This window comes from Narcine bancroftii, chromosome 5, assembly GCF_036971445.1.
Source record: "Narcine bancroftii isolate sNarBan1 chromosome 5, sNarBan1.hap1, whole genome shotgun sequence".
Taxonomy (NCBI): Eukaryota; Metazoa; Chordata; class Chondrichthyes; order Torpediniformes; family Narcinidae; genus Narcine; species Narcine bancroftii.
The window spans coordinates 67,955,285-67,981,361 of NC_091473.1; the positions used below are offsets into that span (position 1 = coordinate 67,955,285).

At 37.6% G+C, this 26,077-nt stretch overlaps 2 protein-coding genes across 14 annotated transcripts in view; one reads left to right on the forward strand and one right to left on the reverse strand.

Annotated features, from left to right (window-relative positions):
- ralgps2 (Ral GEF with PH domain and SH3 binding motif 2) overlaps nucleotides 1-26,077 on the forward strand; it is a 486,036-nt gene that overhangs the window by 240,579 nt on the left and 219,380 nt on the right. For all 11 annotated transcript variants that reach the window (XM_069937722.1, XM_069937721.1, XM_069937720.1 and 8 more), the window contains one exon: nucleotides 844-970. In XM_069937722.1, the coding sequence (XP_069793823.1) occupies nucleotides 844-970 (127 nt within the window). The remainder of the gene's footprint in view (nucleotides 1-843; nucleotides 971-26,077) is intronic.
- angptl1a (angiopoietin-like 1a) overlaps nucleotides 1-26,077 on the reverse strand; it is a 91,120-nt gene that overhangs the window by 8,234 nt on the left and 56,809 nt on the right. For 2 of the 3 annotated variants that reach the window (XM_069937728.1, XM_069937727.1), the window contains exons 4-5: nucleotides 25,656-25,926; nucleotides 17,605-18,620 (exon numbers count right to left, since the gene is read on the reverse strand). In XM_069937728.1, coding sequence (XP_069793829.1) covers nucleotides 18,436-18,620; nucleotides 25,656-25,926 — 456 coding nt within the window. In that variant the 3' untranslated portion in view covers nucleotides 17,605-18,435. Of the gene's footprint in view, nucleotides 1-17,604; nucleotides 18,621-25,655; nucleotides 25,927-26,077 lie in introns of those variants that run through there. The other variant, XM_069937729.1, reaches the window with a different exon arrangement.

Genomic DNA, 26,077 nt, shown 5'->3' on the forward strand with positions numbered 1-26,077 from the left:
GGTCCTTGGAAACACTTGATTAGGTTTTGGGAACTTATCTACCATTATGTGCTTTAAGTTGTGTAGCATCTCTTCTGTAATGAGAATATCACCTTGAAGAACAAGGATCGCAGATACAAAGAAATGTTGCCAGTCAGGGTCAATTCATTGGAATTGAAATTATATTTGTGTTTAGATAGGTAAACCATACGTGTCTTCCATTATTATTTATCAGTTCACATCTTTGTATGCCATGTTTTTCCCCATTCAATTAATTTACCTTGATCCTCCTGAAATCTCTCTGCATCCTTCTCATAGGGCCATGTTCCCACCAGCTGTTGGGTATCTGCAGATTCCTGGGTACACATCAGGAGCAGAGCTCCAACAATGCTCAAGAAGTGCAACTCTGTCTTGGGCGCAACAGTCTTCCAAATTGTCATAAACCCCCTCCAACAAATGCAGGTGTACCATCTTTTAGATATACAGCAACAATTTATCAAGCTATTTTTCAAATCCTTTCTGACATTGATGTCCCCCACTTTCAGGGAGAATACTGCCAGATACACGTGAACGTTGCTACCTATATGTTCCTTGCGGAGTTGTTTCTTATTCTGATGGAACCAAATTACTGTTTGTTCTTGATTAGTGTGCTTAAATATGGAAAATCTATTCTCAATAGTTCAGGAAGGCATCTTATCATGGGATAAGGAAGGAAATAGTGTCCTTAACTCCCATAATACCTAGATCTCTTTAGAGAAAGAATAATGGGCTATTAGATATTTACAGAATATTGCCATCGTTTAATTTGTTGTGCAGCTACTAACTGCTACACTGTGTTTATTTTTCATAATTTTGTTTTCCCAGCTTTTGAGTAGAAAAGATAAAACAACTTTTGAAAAATTAGAATATCTGGTGTCTAAAGAAGATAATTACAAGAGGCTCAGGGATTACGTTAATAGTTTGAAGATGACTCCATGTATTCCATATCTAGGTAGGAATTATTGTTTTGCATTTTTCAGAAATGGTGTACTGTCCAACTTACCTGTTTAATTCTGGTAGGCATAGCAGAAATTTTAGTGTGAGCTAATACAAATTGTTTTAAAAAAAATAAAGTTTTTTGAAAGGTCATCTTGCCAATAACAAATGCAGGTTTGTCATTGGGAAATTGTTTCCACAGTACTTCAATTGCCAATCATCATTTAAGTCCTCTTATTTCATATGATTATGTTTAGTACTTGGATTTCCTTCACATTATAAATATTTGTGAATTACGTAAATAAAAATGATTCATTTGTCAAGATGGTACATAAAGTTTATTCCTCAAACCTCCTACTTTTAATCACATCAGCAATAACAATTTGTACATCACTTCCCAACAGACACGACTTCAAGGTTTTGTCTCACCATATGATGGTTATAGTAAACAGTATGCAAGTTGAATTGTTGTTGTAATAACCAAACCAGTTTTTCTGAGATTTGGCACGAAGGTTCTTGATGTATGCAGCATACAGAATGACATTAGCCGGGCTAGATGTTTCTGACAAAAAGTTTTCAATTCAGTTGTGAACTGTTGCTTTAATCTACTTAACTGTGTGTAAAGTAGAAGAGTCATACAATTTTAACTCTGTAAATTTATCGGATCCTTAATTATTTTCATAATTTACAAGATTATTTAGATCCTGTTTTTATGGTTTGGTTGTTTTCCTTTTTTCAGTAGTGGAACACACATGTTCAACCAATAATTTCACAAGGGAGAGGTTAGATTATTAGCATAATATTTTTTTATTTTTTTCTTTTTTGTCTTCTTCAATGTATCATAGGTTATTTGTAGCTATATGTAATAGTATATCTACTTTGTTGGATACATTATTATCTATGTACAATTTACTTACAAAACTCAATAAAAATATTGAAAAAGAGAAGTCACGCGAAGCAAAAGTTCCAAACTTCTGACAATTGATTGTGATGGATGCACTAATGATCTTCTCCTATTTTCCAAACTTTTTTCATGATATAATAACAAAATGTTCTGTGGTAATCATTACTGACATGACACAATGTGTACTCTATCATTTTAATTATGCATAGTGTTGGGTTAATATATGATGAAGTGAAAGAATTATGGCAAAGAAATGTAGAATTATGGTAAGAAAACGAAGAATGATAAATGGGTGTTTCTGATTTGTGGTGACATAGTCTTACAGAGTTTTCGGGAATTTAAATCCAAAATAACATGGAGAGTGGTGACATTGTTTGTGATGCTTGGATAGCAACTAAGCTTTTTTTCTATAACTGCGGCAATACACTAAATTCAGAAGCCTCACATGACCTGGGATCTGCTTAGACAGTGAACTCCAGAGAGTCCAGGAGGTTTGTGTAAACATCTGCAGACTTTCCATCATCTGGGTTAGGTAAACAATTTGCTGAATCATTGTCCAGTTGATCCATTGATTTTAATGCAAATAAAATCACATGAAAGTGGAAGAACTAGTTGAAGCTACCTTGAAGAAGAGCTCCAGCCCAAAATATTGGTAATATATCTTTACATCCATGTACGCTGTGAGACCGGCTGAGTTCCTCCAGCATTTACTGTGTATTTTTTCTACAATCGCAGTGTCTGCAAACTTCCATGTTTCACTCATGTTTCAGGAGTTGGCTGTCTTCCAGAAAGACTGAATTTATGATATTAAGTGGATGGCTACCTGAAATTGGGGGTGGGGGGGGGGGGGGTGGGAGTTTGAATTTCAAACAAAAATTCTATATTAGAGGCTGGTCAGAATCTGTTTTGATTGACATTAAGAAGCAAAATGGGGTCTCTGAAACCATACTGTTGTGCAGAGGGACTTAGTCCTTCTGTATGAATTGTCGAAGTTTGATTTCCAGGAACAACAGGTAATCACAAAGGCAAGTAGCATGTTGGCCTTCATTGCTAAATTATTTTAATTTCGGAATGGGGAAATTCTGTTTCAGTTGTATAAGAAACTGTTGAGGCTCCACTTGGTCCACTGCATGTAGTTCTGGTCTTACTTGAGAAAGGATTTACTGGCTTTGGAGCAAGTACAGAGGAGGTTCAGCAGTTTGATTTCATGATATGAAAAATGATCAAGAATTTTATAGAAAAATAAAATTATTAAAGGCTAGGAAATAATTTCCATTGGTAGATGAGACAAGAACTGGGGGATGTGGCTTATAATTTGAGGGAGTGGATTTAGGATGGAAATGAGGAGGAACTGCTTTTCCCAGAGAGTACTGAATCTGTGGAATTCTCTGCCAAAGGATGGAGGGTCACTTATGTTGTTCCGTTGTTTAAAAAAGGCTCCAAAAGTAACCCTGGAAATTATGGACTGGAGAGCCTGATGTCAATAGTAGGTAAATTATTAGAAGGTATTCTGAGAGATCAGATATACAAGTATTTGGATAGCCGTGGACTGATTAGGGATAGTCAACATGCCATTGTGTGTGGTAGGTGATGTTTAACCAGTTTTATAGTATTTTTCAAAGAGGTCACCAGGAAAGTTGATAAAGGAAAGGCTATGGATTTTGTCTACATGGACATTTAAAAGGCCTTTGACATGATCCTACATGGGAAGTAAGTCAGGAAGGTTCAGACGCTCGGTATTCATGGTGAAGTAATGAACTGGATTTGGCATTGGCTATATGGGAGAAGGCAGAGAGTGGTAGTGCATGATTGCTTCTCAGACTGGAGGCTTGTGACTAGTGGTGTGCCTCAGGGATTAGTGCTGGGACCATTTACATTAATGATCTGGATGATAATGTGGTAAATTAGATAAGCAGTTTTGCAGATGATGCAAAGATTGGAGGTGTTGAGGACAGGGAAGAAGGCTTTCAAAGCTTGCAGAGGGATCGGGATCAGCTGGAAAAATGGGCTGAAAAAATGGCAGATGGAATTTAATGCAGACAAGTGTGATGTGTTGGATTTTGGAAGGATAAACCAAGAAAGGACATAGACGGTAAATGGTAGGACACTGAGGAGTGAGGTAGAACAGAGGAATCTGGGAATACAGATACATAATTTCCTTGAAGTGGCGTGACAGGTAGACAGGGTTGTAAAGAGCTTTTGCATATTGGCCTTCATAAATCAAAATATTGAATATAGGAGTTGGGATGTTATGATAAAGTTGTATAAGACATTGGTGAAGCCAAATTTGGAGCATTGTGTGCAATTTTGGTCACCTAACTACAGGAAAGATATCAATAAGATTGAAAGAGTACAGAAAAGATTTACTCAGATGTTGCCCGGACTTCAGGAACTGAGTTACAGGGAAAGACTAAACAGATTAGGACTTTATTCCCTGGAGCATAGAAGAATAAGGGAAGATTTGATAGAGCTATTTATAATTAAGTGTAAATGTAGATAGGTTTTTTCCACTGAAGGTAGGTGAGGTACAAACCAGAGGACATGGGTTAAGAGTGAAAGGGGAAAATTTAGGGGGACATTTGAGGGAACATCTTCACACAGCGAGTTGTGGGAGTGTGGAACAAGCAGCCAGCTGAAGTGGTGAATGTGGGCTCAATTTTAACATTTATGAAGAATTTGGACAGGTGCTCTGGACTGGGTGCACGTTAGTGGGACTAGGCAGAATAATAGTTTGGCACAGACTGGAAGGGCTGAAGAGCCTGTTTCTGTGCTGTAATGTTCTATATTAATCTCAGGGATTGTAGAAGATTTATTAGTGGTCTTCTGATCATGCAAGATGAGAGTGATTAAATGGAGGGAAGAATAGCAAATGGTTTAAGGAGCAGGCAACACAGAGACAAACTGAGCAAAAGACAAGGGATATGTAGAGAGAGTTTTGCATCGTGTTGAGATCTAAAACACTGTCTTTGAGGGTTCTGGAGATGGAGTCACTGAAGGGTTTCAAAATGGAAATGGGTCGTGAAGGGATGGCAACAAGAGTAACGCAAACAATAAGTTCTGTGGAATCTTGTCAGGTTTGGAGTTCACAGCATATTCAATATAAAGGTTTGAATTTATTCAGTAAGATCACAATGAAGAATTAAGATATTAGCAGGTTACAGAATTGGAAATTGAAAGTTGTCAAATGCTTTGCTAATACTTTGTTCTAGTCTGTAGATTTGGGGTGGGGAGGGGAACGTTTCATGTGATGGACTTGGAATTCTGACTCTCCAGGGAATTTTAAAAAAATGCTAATTAGGTAAAGTGAAATTCACTTAAACTATTAAAAATTGCTTTACAATCTCTATACACCATTCTAACTATATCATCTAAAAGAGGAAAAACCATAGTTGACCCATTGTGAACGCAGATGGATCAATGATAAGATAAACAAAAAAGGCCTACCGTCTCCATGGATCTATGAGCTGAGGTGAGGATTCAGCCCAAGGTGAACTGCGCCCATATGGGGGCCGTTCACTGCTCCACAGTGCCATCACAATAGTCACTATGGGTTGATGGTGTCAAGGAAGAAGATGTTGAATTGTGCATGCATAGATAGAAGTGCATGCGCAGAGGGGAAGAGCCAGCAGATATGTACCAGAGGCTATATCTTGAGCAGGAGGAGATCTCTTTGTCACATTCGCAGGCCAGCGGCAAAGAAAAAGAGGAGGAAGATCAAGAAGAAGAGGTGACAAGGCAGATGAAAGTTCTTCAGGACAAAGGTAGGAAAATGAAAGTATTACAAGAGGAAGAATACACTAATGCCCAGCTCCTGAAAGAATTGAAAGAAATAAAAGCAAATATGAAAACTCAGATAATAGAATGAGGAAATATTTTGCCATTGTTCAGAAATGGCAAAATAAACTGGATAAGGTTGATGAGAGTCTGTGGAAGGTGGTATGTAAGATGTATAGGATAGAATGGTGAGAGTGGAGAATGATACTGATGCATGGGCTAATTAAAAGAAGCAACTTTGGAGAATAAGTTGACCTACTAGAGAATTTTAGTTGAAGAAATAATATTAAAATTGTTGACCTTGAAGAAGGTGATGATGCGATAAGTTTTTTTACAGCGCTGAATTCCGGATGTCCTGGGACATGATAAGTTTGAAAATGTTATTGAAAATTAAACCATACATAGTGCCCTGAGACTGTGACCTCCTTCAGATCTGAAGCCAAGATCTCTACTTATAAAATGTCTTAGACATCAAGATAGAGAAAAAATATTGGCTCTGGCAGCGCAAAGTGCCAAAGAACAACAAGGTCCATTGGAATTCCATGGAGTGAAGATATGTTTGGATTGATGAAGCAGAGGAAGGCATTTAACACTGAAACATGCCTTATGGCAAAAGGGATATCAGTTCATTCTGTGCCATCCAGCTACTCTGAAGATTTTCTTACAAGAAGGACAGAACAGATTTTTAACGATCATATTCATGGAGAAGAATTGGTTTAAACTCTACCAGTTCAGCTTCAACAGTATGTTTGAAAATGTTCTGATTAATCCAAAGTGATTTTTTTTATATAAGTTTTTCTTTTTGTATAGATAAGATTGATAATGGTATATATCTGGGAGGTTGGAAGTTTTATGGACTGACTGCCATTGTGGCAACAGCCACAGCCCTTAAAATTGAGGGTGTTGGTAATGTATATTATTTAAATAACATTAAATGTTTTTTATTTCTGTTTTTATCTCATATTTTTGAATATTTTATTGATTGCAATATTAATCTGTTTATGTAAAAAAATCTTAATTTTCTACCTCAACTGCCGAGGAGAGTGACCCCTAACATGGTATACATTGAACATTGGGATAATCAGGGAGGTGTGTGGAGAGGGAGGAAGGAACAAGGTTGTTGGTCTTGGATTAAAGTGAATACAAATAAGTAATTTATTGAATTTTCTTAGTTTTAATGCTAATGGGCTGAATGGATCTGTGAAGGGGAAGAGAATATTGACACATACTAAAAAAAATGTAGATGTAGCCTTCTTACAAGATAATTATTTAACTGAAACAGAACATCAAAAATTAAAAAGAGACTCCATGGGATATGTCACAGCCTCTTCATTTAATTCAAAGGCAAAGGGGAACAGCAATTTTGATAAAGAAAACACTTTCAGTCATGATACAAAATACAATTATTGACTCTGCAGGTAGATATGTTATAGTACATTTACAATTTTTTCAGAACTTTGGACTTGTTTGAATGTGTATGCACCTGTAGATGATGAAAAATTCATACATTTCTTAACTTAGCAGGAGCACAGTTTAATAGGTGTGGATTTCAGTTTTTGACTAGATCTATTTTTAGATCGATCATCCAGAACAGTAGTAAGAGCAAAGGCTGTGAAGACTACTTGAGCATTAATGAAGGATTTGAATTTAGTAGACATATAGAGAAGAATTCATCCAAGAGATGGAGATTATTCTTTTTATTCAAATCGACACGATTCCTATTCAAGGATAAATGTATTTTTAATGTCTGCACATCCTCAAGATAGAGTTAATCAAGCTAACTATAAAGCAAGGCTTCTATCTGATCACTTACCATTATTAATGACATTTTACAATGGTAGATAAAGAACAATCTTCCAATAGATGGAAACTTAATTCAATGTTTTTTTAAAAAGATCAGACTTTTGTGATTTTTTTAGAAGGCAAATTCAGATTTTCTTTCAGACTAATTCTACTTTGATTAATGATAAGTTTATTTTATGGGATGTAATGAAGGCTTATTTAAGGGGACAAATTATAAGTTACACCTCTAAAATAAAGAAGGATTATATGAAAGGATTGGACCACTGGAGAAGATGATAACCTGTTTAGAGAAGGGTTTACAAAGACGAGTCTCAGATGTAAAACATCGGAGACTTATAAATAAGAAACTTCATAAACTTCATAAATTACAAACATATAGAATGGAGAAAACCATAATGAGAACTAAGCAGAGATATTTTGAGATAGGTGAAAGGACTCATAAGATCTTTGCATGACAATTGAAAAAGGAACAAGTTTCAAGAACTATTAATGCAGTTAAACAGAGTCTAATGTGACTACTTATAAGCTTCATGAAATTAATGAGGGTTTCAAATTCTCAGTTTTATAAATCTGAATAGAGGATTTTTAAAAATCACGGACAAGGCCACCGGTGTTAACTTTACAAGACCAAAGGGAGTTGGATGCCTCTTTTACTTCAAGGGAAGTGGGGGAAGCATTGAGCTTATTACAAAAGTAATAAATTCCCGGGAGAGGATGGTTTCCCACCTGAATTTTATAAAGTATTTAAATATTTATTAATTCCTCCTTTTATGGATGTATTAGAACAGGTGATGGTAACACTTACCCTCCCATAAACTTTCTCTACTGCATTAATAATGGTAATACCAAAAAAAAAGAGATCCTTTAAAACAGCATCTTATAGACAAATCTCTTGTTAAATGAAGATTATTAAAATAATTGGAAGTTTTAGCGAATAGATTGATGAAGTTTTTTACTAAAATTCATACATATGGATCAGACAGGCTTTGTGAAAAAGAGAAAATCTGTGGATAATGTAATTAGATTACTTAGTATAATATATTTATCATAAAAGAGGGGGGATTTAAGTGTGGCAATGGCTTTGGATGCAGAAAAAGTGTTTGATAGACATGAGTGGGACTTCTTGTTTAAAGTGTTTGAGAAATTTGGGATGGGTCTGGTATTTATAAATTGGATTAAAGCTTTATATAATAACCCTAAAGATAAAGTTGTTACGAATGGGTAGGTTTCCACATTGTTTCCATTGACTAGATCTAGTAGGCAAGGATGCCCTTTATCATCTGTATTATTCATTTTAATGATTGAACCTCTTGCAGAATTAATACGAGCTGATCCAGATATTAAAGTGTTTAAGGTTAATCAAGGAGAATATAAAATTAATCTATTTTCTGACAATGTTTTGATTTACTTGACAGAGCCAATAGGTTCATTAAGTAAATTATATTTGAGATTGGAGGAATATGGTAAGGTTTCGAGTTATAAAGTAAATTGGGGTAAAAGTGAAATTATGCCTCTTACTATAGGGGATTATACTCAATGTTAACAAATTACTCAATTTAAATACTGGTGAACGGGATAAAATATTTGGGTATATGGGTAGATAATAAATTAGAGAATGTGTATAAACTGAATTATGTACCTTTATGCAAGAAAATCAGTGAGAAATTGAATAAGTGGAAGATGTTGCCAATTACATTATTGGGTAGGGTTAATTGTGTTAAAATGAATATATTTCCTAGGGTTTAATACTTATTTCAATCAATGCCAATAATGACACCATTAAATTTTTTTCAAGAATTAAATAAATATATTAGAAATTTTCTCTGGAAGGGTAAGATGTCGAGAGCTTCTTTAGATAAATTGACTTGGAAATTTGAGTTAGCAGGTTTGCAATTACCAAATTTTTGAAATTACTACAAGGCACCTCAATTGAGATTTTTAATTTCTTTCTTTGATGAGGAAGAAAAACCAGGATGGATTAAAATAGAAATTGATCAAATAGGAGAGACGAATTTGGAAGATTTTATATATAAATGGGAAGCAAGGTTATAATCTGGGGAAAGGGAAACACCCTTGCTGAAGCATTTGATTAATATTTGGAATAAAGTAAATGATGAAATTGGAATGAGGAGTGCTGTTCCGGCTAAAATGCCTTTGATGCAAAATCAACTTATTCCATTTTCATTGGATAACCAATTTTTAACTATTTGCGTTCAGAAAGGAATTAGATTTATAGATTGTTAAGTAAGTCAAAGTTTAATGACATTTGATCAATTAAAAAATAAATATGGAATACAAAATTATACCCTTTTTTGTTAGTATCAATTACAGGCTTATTTGAGAGATAAACTGTGTCCAACAATGTCATTACTGAAATGTGATGATGTAGAAATATTGATACGTTGTAGATATATTAAGAAATTTATTTTGTTTATGTTTACTTCATTGCAGAAGGAAATTATTAAATGAGGATACATAAGTCCATACAATGTTGGGAGACAGATTTAAATGATCATATTAATGAAATAAATTGGTCAGAGTTGTGTCAGGATAGTCAGACAAATACTATAAATGTTAGACTTGGGCTAGTCCAATATAATTTTTAACGTCAGTTATATCTCACTCCACAAAAGTTAAATAAATTGAAATCAGATTTATCTGATCATTGTTTTAGATGTCATCAGGTGGTAATCTTGCTCCAAAGTGAGACCCTTTTGGAAAAATTTGGCATCTTATTTAGAACGGGTTATGGAATTAAATTTCCACAAATTCCAATATTACTTTTATTGGGCAATATTAAAGGGATATGGCTAAAAATGAAATTATCTACTTATCAAAAACAATTTTTAAAGTAGTAAGAAAATGTAGAGCAGTGACATGGAAACCAGATCCCATTTGGTATGGAATATTGGAATGCAGAAATGCACAGTTGTGTTCCTTTGGAGAAGATTACTTATAACTTGGTGCCCATACTTAAGAATTGAGGAAATTAATATATAGACTTTTCCTTGAGCCTCAAACTTTGTGTAGTAAAGGGGAGCTTGCGGAAACCAGGTTTCTATTCTAGTTTCTTATGTTTTCTAACTATTTCACTTCCTTTTTTCTTTTTCTTTTTGTCTCTTTTTCTTTTGGGGTTAGTTAAGTGGGGGAGGGGGTTAAGAGGTTGTGTTTATATCATCGTGCAATAGATTGAATATTAATATTCGATTGTTATATTTTATACAGATATTATTACATGTATGGAAGACTTTAAATAAAATTTACAAAAAAAAAACTAAGGTTCGTATCTTTTACTTAAGTTAAAAACCAGACCGTTTTGCCAAAACGTTGAGATAATATACTTGTAGGAAGTCCATAGGTTTTGACAGGATTTCATTGATGGTAACCTGCATTATTTATGTCAGAAATAAACAAAAATAATTGAGGGAGAGGATCACAGAAACAGCTGTGATGTGAGAGTGAGCAGGGGTGGGAAAAGAAGCCACCAGCTAGCCTCACTGACTTGGTGAGTGTTCCTTCTCAAGACTTCTGTCTCTGCTCAGCTAGATCATTTCTGATTGTTATAGTTTGAAGAGTGTTGGCGGGATGGAAAGGAGGGGGTTGAAACGACAAGTGAGAATGCCCTTTTCCCACCCTGCAGAAGATGCCTGCATTGGCTGGCAAATTCATCCCCATTCATTCTCTAGACCTCCAAAACACTAGTTGAAATATTTGGGGTGTGTATAAATCTTGCGACCTGCACAAACTTCAGATTAATTTTGTCTTTGCAACTGTTTTTATTTTACATGTTGCTTTCAAGTAACCAGACTCTTGAAATTCCATTAGCCAGTCTCAAATGCTGTTTGTATTTTCTCTCTCCTGTAAGTTGACACATTATCATTATGAGAACAAGTTAATTGAATTTATTTGTAATTGTCTGCTAAATTTATTTCTGGATTTTTAATAGGAGTTTGTTTTGAATTCCTGCACAAATGGAAACATATCTGTCTTTGAACAGTTTATTGAATGGGAATCAATAATTTTGCAAAAAATAGATTGCCTGTACAAAACTAGAAATTACATTGTACAGTATGATTGTACCTGACTGCAGAGAAGTAAGGGTTGTTTTACTGAGCTAATGTATCACTTAGTACAAATATAGTAAGCAGTGGGATGTCAACATTGATTGAAAGGTGAAATTTAACAAAACTTGATTTGGACCGATAATATAATTGCTAAGTGAAGCAAGTTATTTGTTGTCCTGTAAACCAGGTTCAGCTCTGTAAGTAAACCAACAAGAACATCACTCGTAAGCTACCATTTTCAGTATTAAGGGGAAGGCCCTATATTATGAACAACTTCATATTTTGGAAACCATTGCACGACACTCACAGGCTATGAGCATCTACCTAGCCCAAAAGTGGTTTGCAGTATTTTATTCATTGAATTTTGTTCAAGTAGAATAAAATTAGCTTCAGGCAATTACTGATTTTCCTTAATGAGTGAAAACATTTACTTTCTTTCCCAAGAGGTATTTTATTTATTTCTAAGTTTGTTTCTACATTTCTTGTTTGATGCTCACAGTAATTATGTTCACTAGTCTAATTTTCCCATACAGTAATATGCAGGATGAATACTTTGTTCACAGCATTTCAGGAGAATTGTGCATTTGATGAAAAATTTATAATAGTTCTCTCTAAATCAACCATTTTATTTGTCTCTGGTTAAAAATGGACTCCTGAATGCTTTCCAGGAGAATTAAACCGACCTGATTGCTGAAACAATTTTGTGTAGTCAATAAAGTAGTCATTACTTTCATATGATACTCCTTTAGATTAAAGAATATGTTCTGACCTTTCTATAAATCAGAAAAAGAAATTCATTGACATGTCATTACTTTGAAAACTGAGTTACAAACAACATAAAATATTTCCAGTTATAATTTAATTTTTGCATTTAAAAATGCCAGCAGAAAGAAATTCTAAATTAGTTAAAAATGCTCTATGCAATACACCAATTGGAATGTCTGGAGGAGTTTTTTTATCACAACTTCCCTATTCAGAGTAAATATGCTTTTACACACAACCAGGTTGTCAATAAATGTATAAAATTGGTCATTGTGGCTTTTCAGTATTTGTTGAGACTTGCATTTTAAAGAGGAAGCAATTTAATCAATTACTGTGCAATCAAGAGCATTGATTATACTATCTCCATGAGTGGTATAAAATGTCTTGATTTAAGATACAAATACATTTTTGCTTAAATTCTTAGTCTGCCTGCTTAAACTGAAAAGTTAAATTTGCAGTAAACATGAGCCAGGTTCAAATTTTATGCTGTTCAGCAGCCACTCCTGTTCTGATGAGCTCCCTTTTCGAGTTCAAGGTGTAATCTTCATTTCGGATGCAATGCTTAAAACTAAAATAAAATTTAATTAAAGTTATGAATCTGTGCAAGACAGTTTATCCATTTGTTCAAATAAAAATGTTGAAGAACCTCTGCACAATTTGAATAATGTCTCTTCTCTTTATCTATTCAAGGTATATAAAAAAAATTGGCAATCCAAGTGTCATATTTCAGTTATTGGAGGTTCTTTTTCCCAAATGAAAATTCATTCAATGAATATTTTTGTTCTATAAATTCAGACGAAGTTCAGGCCAAACTTTCCTGATCCAGATAAACAAGGCTCTTGCAACAGAAGTATCTGAAAGTAAGGAACAAGGATCTCTCAGACATTATTTTGGACCAATATTTTAGAAATAGACAAATAAAAATTCAGAGTGAATGTTCTTCAAATGGAAGGTAATTCACTTATGAAAGGAATAAACAAGATAGAGACAGGAAAGTTGGACTTCAAGTTTGTGGATCTCTGACACCATTTTTGGGGTAGGTGTGACCTGTACAAAAAGGACAGGTTGCATTTGAACCCCAGGGGGGACAAGGATTCTGGCGGGGACGTTTGCTAGGGTTACTCAGGAAACTTTAAACTAGAATGGCTGGGGGGAGGGAACCAAATGAAAGAGAACAGCAAGAAGGTTAGAGTGCAATCAGAGAAAGCTTGAGGGGGGAAAGGCAGGTGATAGAAAAGGAGGGTGCTTTATACGAAGATGGACAGAGGTCGATTGCAAAAGATCATAAGAGAGCTGTGGGTAAAGATAGGGGCCTACAGGAAGTAAAAAGTGGGAAATCTCTAAAATGCATATATTTTAATGCCTGGAGCATTGTAAGGAGGGTGGATGAGCTGAAGGTATGGATTGACACTTGGAAGTATGACGTGGTAGCGATTAGTGAAACATGGTTACGGGAGGGATGTGACTGGCAGCTAAATATTCCTGGATTTAGTTGCTTTAGTGATAGAACTGGTGGGGGTGGGCAAGAGGGGGTGGGGTTGCACTACTTGTTAGAGAAAATATTACAACGGTGCTTAGGTGCGATAGAACAGAAGGCTCGTCCAGGGGGGCTTTTTGGGTGGAATTGAGGAATGGGAAAGGGAAAGTTACAATTATAGGGGAGTATTATAGACCACCGAATGGGGAGCATGAATTAGAGGAACAAATTAGTAGGGAGATAGCAGATATTTGTAAAAAGCCTAGGGTAGTGATTGTGGGGGATTTTAATTTTCCGATATTGATTGGGAAACCCATTCCGTGAAAGGGCTGGATGGGTTGGGGTTTGTAAAATGTGTGCAGGATAACTTTTACATCAATACAAGGAGGTACCAACTAGAAAGGGAGCTGTGTTGGATTTACTGTTGGGGAATGATATGGGTCAGGCAACAGAGGTATGTGTGGGGGAGCACTCTGGGTCCAGCGATCATAGGACCATTAGCTTCAAGGTAATTATGGAAAAGGATAGGTCTGGGCCCAGAGTTGAGGTTTTTGAGTGGGGAAAAGCTCGGTTTCAGGAGATGCAAAAGGATTTACAAGGGATGGATTGGGACAATTTGTTTTCTGGGAAGGATGTAATAGAGAAATGGAGTCTTTTAAAGGAGAGGTTTTAAGAGTACAACATCTTTATAAACCTGTTAGGTTGAAAGGTCAGGTCAAAAGTTTGAGAGAGCCATGGTTCTCAAGGGATATTGGAAACTTGGTTCGAAAAAAGAGGGAATACTACAATAAATTTAAGATACATGGAAAAAAGATGTTTGGGTACTATATTGAATGTAAAAAGAATCTAAAGAAAGAAATTAGAAAAGCTAAAAGAAGATATGAGGTGGCTATAGTAAGCAGGGTGAAAATAAATCCAAAGGGTTTCTACAAATATGTAAATAGCAAAATGAAAGTGAGAGACAAAATTGGTCCAATAGAGAATCAGAAAGGATAAATGTGTGTGGAGCCAAAAGAGATGGGGGAGGTATTTCTTTTCCTCAGTATTTACTGAGCAGGGTAAAGGAAGCAAAGGGGGTAAATATGGAGACTATAGTGATTAAGAAAGAGGTAGTACTGGAGCTTTTGAAACAAATAAAGGTGGATAAGTCTCCAGGTCCTGACACTATTTTCACCAGAACCTTGAGAGGATAGTAAGGAAATAGCAGAGACTCTGGTAGTGATTTTTCAAATGTCATTAGAGACGGGTATAGTGCCAGAGGATTGGCGTGTTGCGCATGTGGTTCCTTTGTTTAAAAAGGGTTTGAGGAGCAAGCCTAGCAATTATCAGCCTGTAAGTTTGACATCTCTGGTAGGTAAATTGATAGAAAGCAATCTTAGAGATGGTTTATATAAGTATATGGAGGGACAGGGTCTGATCAGGGACACTCAACACGGATTTGTGCGTGGAAGGTCGTGTTTGACCAATCTTGTTGAATTTTTTGAAGAGGTGATTAGGAATGTTGATGAAAGAAGAGTAGTGGATGTTGTCTATATGGACTTCAGTAAGGCCTTCGATAAGATTCCGCATGGGAGGTTAGTTAGGAAGGCTAAGTCCTTGGGTATTAATTTGGAGATAGTCAAATGGATTCAACAGTGGCTGGAAGAAAGGTGCCAGAGAGTAGTAGTAGATAATTGTTTGACAGGATGGAGGCCAGTGATAAGTGGTGTACCTCAGGGTTCGGTATTGGGACCATTGCTGTTTGTCATATATATTAATGATCTGGAGGATGGGGCAATAAATTGGATTAGTAAATATGCAGATGATACTAAAATAGGGGGAATTGTGGATGATGAAGAGGGTTCACAAAGATTGCAGAGGGATTTAAACTGCTTAGCAGAGTGGGCAGAAAGATGGCAGATGGAGTTTAATGCTGATAAGCATAAGGTGCTTCATTTTGGAAAAAATAATCAAAGCAAGACATATGTGGTAAATGGGAGGGCATTGAAGAATCCAGTGGAGCAGAAAGATCTAGGAATAATGGTGCATTGTTCCCTGAAGGTAAGAGCACATGTGGATAGGGTGGTGAAGTAGGCCTTTAGTATGCTTGCCTTTATAAATCAGTGCGTAGAATATAGGAGTTGGGATGTAATGATGAAACTGTACAAGGCATTGGTGAGGCCAAATTTAGAGTATTGTGTGCAGTTCTGGTCACCGATTTATAGGAAGGATATCAACAAAATAGAGAGAGAGCAGAGAAGATTTACAAAAATGTTGCCTGGGTTTCAGCATCTGGAATACAAGGAGAGATTTAGCAAATTGGGTCTTTATTCCTTGGAATGTAGAAGGCTGAGAGGGGATTTGATCGAGGTGTGTAAGATAATGGGAAGGATAGATAGAGTTGATGTGGAAAGGCTTTTCCCATTAAGCAGGAGAGATGGATACAAGAGGTCAAAGGTTGAGAGTTGATGGGCAAAGGTTTAGGAGTAACATGAGGGGGAACTTCTTTACTCAGATAGTGGCTACTGTGTGGAATGGGCTTCCGGGAAAGGTGGTGGAGGCAGGGTCAATTTTGTAATTTAAGAAAGAGTTGGATAAGTACATGGATGGGAGGGGGAATAGAGGGATATGGGCAGAATGTTGGTAAGTGGGATTAGAGGAGGGTACTTGGATCAGTGCAGACTAGAAGGGCCAAATTGGCCTGTTTCCATGCTGTAATTGTTATATGGTTGTATATGTGAGACTGGGAGATGTTGCCTCAAGATGGAGAAGAGGGGAAACTGCTTTTACCAGAGAAAATTGAATCTGTAATTCTCTGCCAAAGGAAGCAGAGTAGGCAATCTCATTAAATATATTTGTCAGATTGATTTTTGTGGAGTATGGGAATTAAGGATTAGGGGGAAAAGGCAGGTAGGTGGAGCTGAATCAAGGTCAGTATAGACATGATCTTATTGAATGGTCTCTTTTCTCTTTGGCTTGGCTTCGCGGACGAAGATTTATGGAGGGGGTAAAAAGTCCACGTCAGCTGCAGGCTCGTTTGTGGCTGACAAGTCCGATGTGGGACAGGCAGACACGATTGCAGCGGTTGCAGGGGAAAATTGGTTGGTTGGGGTTGGGTGTTGGGTTTTTCCTCCTTTGCCTTTTGTCAGTGAGGTGGGCTCTGCGGTCTTCTTCAAAGGAGGTTGCTGCCCGCCAAACTGTGAGGCGCCAAGATGCACGGTTTGAGGCGTTATCAGCCCACTGGCGGTGGTCAATGTGGCAGGCACCAAGAGATTTCTTTAGGCAGTCCTTGTACCTCTTCTTTGGTGCACCTCTGTCACGGTGGCCAGTGGAGAGCTCGCCATATAACACGATCTTGGGAAGGCGATGGTCCTCCATTCTGGAGACGTGACCCATCCAGCGCAGCTGGATCTTCAGCAGCGTGGACTCGATGCTGTCGACCTCTGCCATCTCGATACTTCGACGTTAGGGATGTAAGCGCTCCAATGGATGTTGAGGATGGAGCGGAGACAACGCTGGTGGAAGCGTTCTAGGAGCCGTAGGTAAAGCTGGCTCAATAGGCCAGATGGCTGACTTTCTTAGGTTCTTGTCTACATCCAGTTTTCATTGGAAAAGTAAATTGGTATTGCTGAGAAATACTTAAATATAACACAAGTATTTTTGGTTGCAAGGATTTTGTAGTTAATTTTGGTCATGTTGTTAAATATGGATATGTTACAAGTTTATTGTAATCATGATTTCCAAAGTTTTTCAGTTCATTTGGGTCAACATTCATAATCTATGTCAATAACTTAATTGTGCACTAAGAATGTATGAAAAATTAAACTTCTCTACATAAAAAGTCATTCAAAATATTTATTCAATTATATCTTTCAATATTTTCAGCGTAACAGTAGAATATTGTGGAGTTTTCAGATGTTTCAGGAAGAAAGTTGATGTGTCTGGCAAAACATTATAAATCAATTGTCTATTTTAATAGAATGCAGCAATAATATACATCCAATGATTAACATAGAAACATAGAAGATAGGAGCAGGAGTAGGTCAATCGACCCTTCGAGCCTGCTCCGCCATTCAACGAGATCATGGCTGATCTTAAAGTTCAGTACCCCGTCCCCGCCTTCTCTCCGTAACCTTTAATACCCTTATACCTTAGTCATAACAATGGTTTTTTTTGGGTTACAAAGTAATCTGGTTACATTCATGGCACATATGTCATGCCCTCCTGTATCAGAAAAGTAGCATTTCCTTCATAGTGCAAGTTGTTTGGTATCGTGTCAATGTCAATTGAACACGTGTGCATTATCACTTTAAGGATCCTTGCTTTCTGCAGTATTTTATAAGGTAATGGATCTATTTATGTTGGTAACAAGTTAAATATTTTGTCAACATAGGTAAACATGATGCATTACAAAAAACTAAAGCACATGACCTGCATTTGAAGTCAATAAAAAAATTCTGTAGACACTGTGGTTGAAGTAAAAACTCAAAAAATGCTGTAGAATCTCAGCAGGTCAATCAGTGTCCTTTATGTAAAAGGCAAAGATGCATAACCGATGTTTAGGTCGAGATGAAGGGCTCAAGTCTGAAATGCTGGTTATATATCTTTGACTTTGGTACAGAAAGGACATTGTTTGACCTGCATTTGAAACACTCCTAAACTTTGAGTTTGTTGCATATGATTGTTTGTTGCATTCATGTGGGGCATGTGGCAGCTTGTTATTCGGGTTTGACCATCATTACAACACTTTTAAGAGAGTAGGAACCCCCTCGAAATTCAGCCCAGTAAAGTCCATCCTGATACTTGCTGCGATAATGACCTCCATGATACCATACTCCATTCAAATTACAGTGTGCGCAGGCATTGTACCACCAACCACCTTTATGGAAATGAGCACAGTTACCTACAGGAAGAAAGAAAGTTAAATGTACTTCTTTCAGCATGAGATCTCACCTTTTTAATACTGTGAATTGAAAGTTTTATTCAGGGAAACAGAAATGGCACTGCAAACATATTTATTCTGATGAAATAAAGTATCTGTGTTTTTTAAAAGTTCAACCTAATTCATAAGAAAATTAAACATGTTTAAATCAGGACACACTACATTTTCCTTTAATGGATTCCCTGCAGTAAATTTGTCCTCAACAAGCTTGCCTTATCTTGAGTAGTAAGCACAGTTGAATGGTATAAATGCTGTCATGTCAACATTCTAGATTTGATCAGAAATACCTAAACAGTTGTGAGATATTAGGAATGATTGTTTTTTTTTATCATATTAAACATCCCTCAAATACAATAATTTCATAAAAAGTGTTTAATAAACTGATAACAATTAAAAACATTCTTTTTTAAGAAGGTGTAATTGAACAAAGGTCCTTTGGACAGATTCCCACTTTAAGTGCTGAGAAATTGCCGCACCTTAAGGTTCTGGAGCTGGACTCTTATGAAGAGCCAAACATTAGGGTGTATGGTTGGCGTAGTGGTTAGTGCAATAGCTTTTCTGTGCTAATGTATGGGTTTGGGGTTCGAATCCCATGCTGACTGTTTGTACGTTTTCCCCATGTCTGTGTGGGTGTTCCCTAGGGGCTCCGGTTTCCTCTCACTGTTCAAAATGTATCGGGGGTGATGTAATTTGGTGGCACAGCCTCGTGGGCTGTAAAGGCCTGTTACCACGCTGTATGTCTAAAAAATTATTTTTAATTAAAATTTTTTTAAAATTAAAATTCAAAACAATTTAAAAATTAGAGTAGATAAATGAAAAATGTAAAAAAACATTTGACAGAATCTTCAGCATTCTCAAGATGCAAAATCTCAAGAAGGCAAACTTCTTTAGCTGTAATAACACATCCCTGCCAATAATGACATAATACGACCTGTTTTGAACTCTTGTTTCTCAGATTTCAGATTTATTGTTGGAGTAAATAGAGGACGTCACATACAACCCTAAGATTCTTTTTCCTGTGTGGGAGCCAGAATTACAACTTATTGGAAATGCAAAAAAATCTATACACATGTAATCAAACATAGAAATGTAAACAAACTGCAATACAGAGTGGGAGGAAAAAAGCAATAAAATACAAAAGCGAGAGACGATAAATGAATCCCTGGTTGATTATTGTGGAAGAGTCTGATGGTGGAGAGGTAGCAGCTTTTCCTGATACTGGTGGTATGAGTCTTATACCCCTTTGCCTCTTTCCTGATGGTAGCTGTGAGAATAGAGCATGTGTTGGAGGATCCTTGATGATTATTGCTGCCCGTCGATGGCAATGATCCCATAGATGTTCTTGATGGTGGGAAAGGTTTTGCCTGTGATGTCCTGGGCTGTGTCCACTACCTTTTGAAGGTCTTTATGCTCGTGGGTTGGGGGGGGGGTATTCGTGTCCCCAACCATACCAAGATGTAGCTAGTCAACACATTTTCTCCCACACATATGTAGACATTTTCCAGGGTTTTCGATGTCATACCAAACCTCTGCAAACTCCTGAGGAAGTTGAGGTGCTGATGTGCCATTAGTGTGTTGGGCCCTGGAAAGATCCTCCGAGATGGAGACTCCCAAGAACTTACCCTCTCCACTTGTGATTCTGCAATGATCACTGGATTGTATACCTTTGGTTTTCCTTTCCTGAAGTCAACAATCAGATCCTTCGTTTTGGTGACATTGAACACAAGGTTGTTGTTGGTGCACCATTCAGCCAAGTTTTCAGTGTCCCTCCTGTACGCTGACTCATCGCCCCTTTTTATACACCCCATTACCATGGTATCATCAGCGAATTTGTAGATGGAGTTGTCAGACTTGAATACCTTTTCTTACCAATCCACACTGATTGTGGTCTGGAGGTTGTATTGAGTCCCAGACCTTAGTTTGCTGATCCTTTTAGAGGGGATGATGGTGTTAAATGCTGAACTGTAGTCGATAAAGAGCATCCTAATTTATACATCTTTGTGATCCAGGTGTTCCAGGTGTGGCACCAATGAAAAGGTATCTGCCATAGACCTGTTACCATGATAGGTGAATTAGAATGGATCCATGTCACCACTCAGAGAAGACCTTCAACACCAGCCTTTCAAAACACTTCATCACTGTTGATGTGAGTGCCATTGGTCGATAATGATTTAGTCAGGTTACCACACTCTTCTTGGGCATAGATACGATGATTCTTGTTTGAAACAGGTGGGTACCACATCCTCCTGGGGTGAGATGTTGAAGATATCTGTGAATACGACGATGTTGGTCAGCGCAGATTTTTAATACTCGGCCAGTACTCCATCCAGACCAGATGCTTTCCTTGGATTCGCTCTCCTAAAGGCAGTCCACATATCATCCTGGATACAGACAGGAGAGGATCATAAGGGGACATGATGATCTTTGCGAAGAGCACAGTGGTGGTTCTTCCTTGTTCTTGTGGTCGAATTGGATGCACAAGGCATTGAGTTTGTCTGGGAGTGAGGCTTTTCCATCTCTTATTACACCAGATTTGGTTTTGTAGCAGGTTATGTCACTTAGGCCCTGCGTAGCTGTCAAGCATCCTTTGTGCTTTCCATTTTTATCCAGAAATTCCACTTTGCATGGGAGATGGCTTTCTGTAGGCCTTACCTGCTCCTTCTGTATTGATCTGGATCTCCGAACTTAAATGCCTACGATCTCGCTCTCAGCAGGTTCCGGATTTCATTGTTCATCCAGGGGTTCTGGTTGTGGAAAACCCTGAATGATTTGGTGGGGTCACACTCATTCACAGCTGTTTTGATAAAGTCTGTCACAGCCCTGGTATAATCATTCAGATCCTCAGCTGGGTCCTTGGAAAACCACCCAATCCACTGACTCCTGTGACCACCTTCAAGCTGACCTGATCTCTGGAGACTTTTTGTTTTAGGCCCTTTCTGTATAAAGGCAGAAGGAACACAGCTAGATGATCCGACTTGCCAAAAGTAGTCTCGGGAAAGAATACCAACACAAATAGAGACACCTTGTACACCCATCAACTTTATATCACGTCTGCTTTCCAGGTTATGCTCAGTTTCTCAATTTAAAGATGGAGTTTGCATGAGAATTGTGCCTTAAATCACTCAAGCAGACTCAAAAGCACTTTTCAGTGATTGAAATATTATACTTATATCACCAGAGTGATATTACTTCAGTGATGTATGAAATGTGACAATTCCAAATGTTACAAGTTCATGTAGATAACATAGCAGAATTTTGAAGCTCAATGAGAGGTACCAAACTGGATTGAAATAGGATAAGTGACAAGAAGCAAGGATAATGAGGGACTGGTAGTTTTTTTATTGGTAGAATGTTTTTATTAGAGCATTTCATAGGGTTCAGCTCTTGATCCCCAGCTTTGCATTATTTCCTAATAACTTTGACCAAGGACAGGGCAAGCAGCTCTGAATCAATCTCGATCTCTGGTTTTATCCATGTGGAATTTGCATTCCTCCTTGTACCTTGATAGATTTCTGTGGGTACACCTCCCACATTCCAAAGGCTTGCAAGTTGGTAGATTTATTGCCTGCTATAAATTACTGTTTTTTTTTTATTTATCCCATCCAATATTTCAGATTCCTAATGTTTCATTATTAGTTGTGTCCTTTGCAATTGATTCGTTGATTAAATACATAATTTAAATTCATATTACAAGGTTTCAGTGTGATCTTGTACCACAACAGTTGCAAGAACAGTTTGAAAGGATTATTTGAGACAATTGCCTCTGCATAGTGGGTGGAGCACAGGCCAACTGGCAAAAGGCCACAGGTGTATAAGGGTGGATGGCAGAAGAGAAAAAACTCAGGTGATGGGGGAAGGGTTAGCTCTAAATGAAGAGGGAAGAAGGTGGGGAGCTGAAGGAAAGGAGACCGAGGGATAGGGAATGAGAGAGACAGACAGACTGGAGGGATCAAATGGAAGAAGTCAGTGTTGGAAACTGTCCAGATAGATTTTTAGGTGTAGTTGTCTTTAGTTGTGTCACCATACTTCAGAACATTGTTGTATGGTCTTCTGAGTTGCCATTACTTGCTTCTTCAATATCCTAACCATTGTTCTAACTATGAGTTGTTAATTAATTGACATTTGGGCAATCACTGTTCATCAGGGAAAGAAGTCTGCCATCCTTTGCAAATATGCGCTATATTACTCCTGAACTGTGGAGGCAGATTGGGATGGAAGATAAATGCTGGAGTTTCTGGAGATGGCCATATGTGGTTCAAAATGTAAATTGATATTCATGGTGTTTAGTTTTTTTATATAACTTTACAGATATTGACCATGTCTGCATGCAAATACAACAAAACTTGAAATCTTCAGGTTGGGTTGAACAATGCAGGAAGTAACATTTATTCTACACAAGTGTGAAACAGTGACTATGCAAGACAAGAGATAATCTGACCACCTTGTCTTGATGTTTATTGCCATTACAATCACCCAATCTATCAATGAAAAAATTGTATCCAGAATTTCTCCAACAGTAAAGGCTGTCAGATCAGGTTAGAGTATTCTCAAGTGAGTAACTTCCTTCCTGTCTTCTCAAATCCTACCCAGCATTAACCAAGCATGAGTCATGAGCCTGATGAATTATTCTTCACTTGCTTGGATGAAGGAAACTCTAATAATAGTCAGGAGGCTTGATACCTTTCAGACTTCCCTAATATGTACTTCACCATGCTTCATGAATCCTTTTCCACGACTACCCTCTGAGCACAAGAAAAAAAAATGTTGTGGGATTCTTAGGCAATGTTATAAACTCTTAAATAAAAATGCTTTTGATGGCCTTTCCAGACTTGATTTCCCACAAAACATATTGAAGCCATCAAGTTCTCTGTTGGAACATGCTGTTTTCCATATATTCTCAGCCCTAAATTGCATTTGGTCTTTCAAGCACACGTATGTTGCCATAGACACAAGTGGTTTATGTGTTTACTCTTTTAGTGATCTTTACCAAAATCTTCAGATGGGAACTAGGTTTTTAAAAAAAAGTTTCTCATTAAATGGATTATTTTGGTATTTGTTAATCTTTTAATTTCAGGGGAACATTTGTTTGAAACAAGTCATGTAGATATCAATAATTGCACAGTTATAACATTGCATTAAATTCAAATTTAAGGCTCAGCATTCTTCTTCTTTGGCTTGGCTTCGCGGACGAAGATTTATGGAGGGGGTAAAAAGTCCACGTCAGCTGCAGGCTCGTTTGTGGCTGACAAGTCCAATGCGGGACAGGCAGACACGATTGCAGCGGTTGCAGGGGAAAATTGGTTGGTTGGGGTTGGGTGTTGGGTTTTTCCTCCTTTGCCTTTTGTCAGTGAGGTGGGCTCTGCGGTCTTCTTCAAAGGAGGTTGCTGCCCGCCAAACTGTGAGGCGCCAAGATGCACGGTTTGAGGCGTTATCAGCCCAGGAAAGTGTATGGGAGAAAATAAAATAAACGGGCAGATTTTTTTCTAAATGAGCAGAAAATTGAAAATACCCAGATGAAAAGGGACCTGGGACCCTTCGTGCAGGATAGCCTGAGGGTAAACGTGCAGATCGAGTCGGTGGTGAAGAAGGCAAATGCATTGCTGGCATTCATTTCAAGAGGAATAGAATATAAGATCAGGGATGTGATCTTGATGTTGAGCAGTTTTGAGCTCCTAATTTTGGAAAGGATGTACTAATGTTGGACAGGGTTCTGAGGAGTTCACAAGGATGATTCTGGGAATGAAAGGGTTATTGTATGAGGAGCGTTTAACAGCTCTTGGCCAGTACTGGTTGGAATTTCGAAGAATGGGGGGAACTTATTGAAACCTTTTTAATGTTGAAAGGCATGGATAGAGTAGATGTAGAAAGATTGATTCCCAAAGTGGGAGAGACGAGAACAAAAGGGCAAAGCAGGATTGAAGAAAGTCTGCTTAGAACAGGGTGATAAATCTGTGGAATTTGTTGCCACAAACAGTTGTGGAGGCAAGGACATTGGATTTATTTAAGGCAGAGATTGATAGGTTCCTGTTTAGTCAGAGCATCAAAGTTTATGGAGAGAAGGCAAGGCAGTGGGGCTGAGTGGGAAAATGGAACAGTTCATGATTATTCAAGATTCTTTTACTGTCATGTAGTAAACAGAAAATATATTTCACAAAATCTCCATGGATTCACCGCCAGCATTCCCGCAGACTCCACAGTCACACATCATTCAGTCCAAATAATTGGCAACCAGAGTTTCAGATCCAAACTTTTGATGATCAGGAAGCCCACAGTGCCCTCGGCACCCGCTTGCGTATCGGTTCCAATACTTGATACACCTTCAGCCAGTCTAGTGCAACCTAGTGCAAACCCCTTGACTGCAATCACTGACAGCCTGCCGCCTGTGTGTTCCTCAGCCTTAGAGCCCTTCGCTGCTCCACCGCCGTGGTCACTGTCTCGTGGGGTCATCTCCTCCTCAAACTGGGGGGGGGGGGGGGGGGGGAAGAGTGATCTCCCTGTTTTCTGGTGCCCTGCTTCATTACCTGTGGTCATTTTCAATTGTGTTACATTTTATTGCAATAGTTTTGAACATTTATGAAAAAGATATCTCTTTTGCTCATTTCATGTTACAGCGCAGCATCACTATGGTAACCTTAACTCAGGCAGCAACTTCAAAATATAAATACCATACTGTAGATGCTATTGGAGTAACAGACAGCCACCTTCAGACAGTTTTCCAGTATCAGCAATATTACTGCTTGTTTCTAGTTGTGGTCAGTAATTTTGAATTGGAACTGAAATGGGATCAGATCTCCTGGTACCTGGTATTCTTATTTAATGCTTCAAGTAATTGTATGTGATGTAAATAATTTGAGTGATAAAATCAAAGGTGTCCACCATGTAAGTCAATGCTTCTATATTATTCATGACAAATAATGCTGACATATATTTATGCTCTGTTTATATTTTTAAATGTTCTCCTTCAGTGACAATTGTTGATGTTACTCATAACTGTACCTGAGTATGAATCTCTGTCTCTGTCAAGTGTTGTAAATTGTTTGCCATTGTGCCACGCCAGAGAGTCTCCCGCATTTCCTTGGTAGCTGCCAATGTGTAACCTATAGTTGTCATCTTCGTCCTCTGTTTTGAAGGCAGTATACTCTGCAAAGACTATCTTATCGTTCCAGTCTTCCAATTTAATATATAACTTGTAGTTTCCCTGTGCAGTCAATCTGTAAATATTCTCTAGTCCAAGCCAGTGTTCACCATCGATGTTGCCAAACCCTCTCTGAAATCAGATAGAATCCAATCAGATATGTAATGCTTTCAGAAATTGTTTTTATCATTTACTTTATAGAATAATTGGTGCACTCTCAATTACGGAAGCTTTTATTTTGGTATATTTACATGTGTGAATTGTACATTTACGGTTGTTTTGA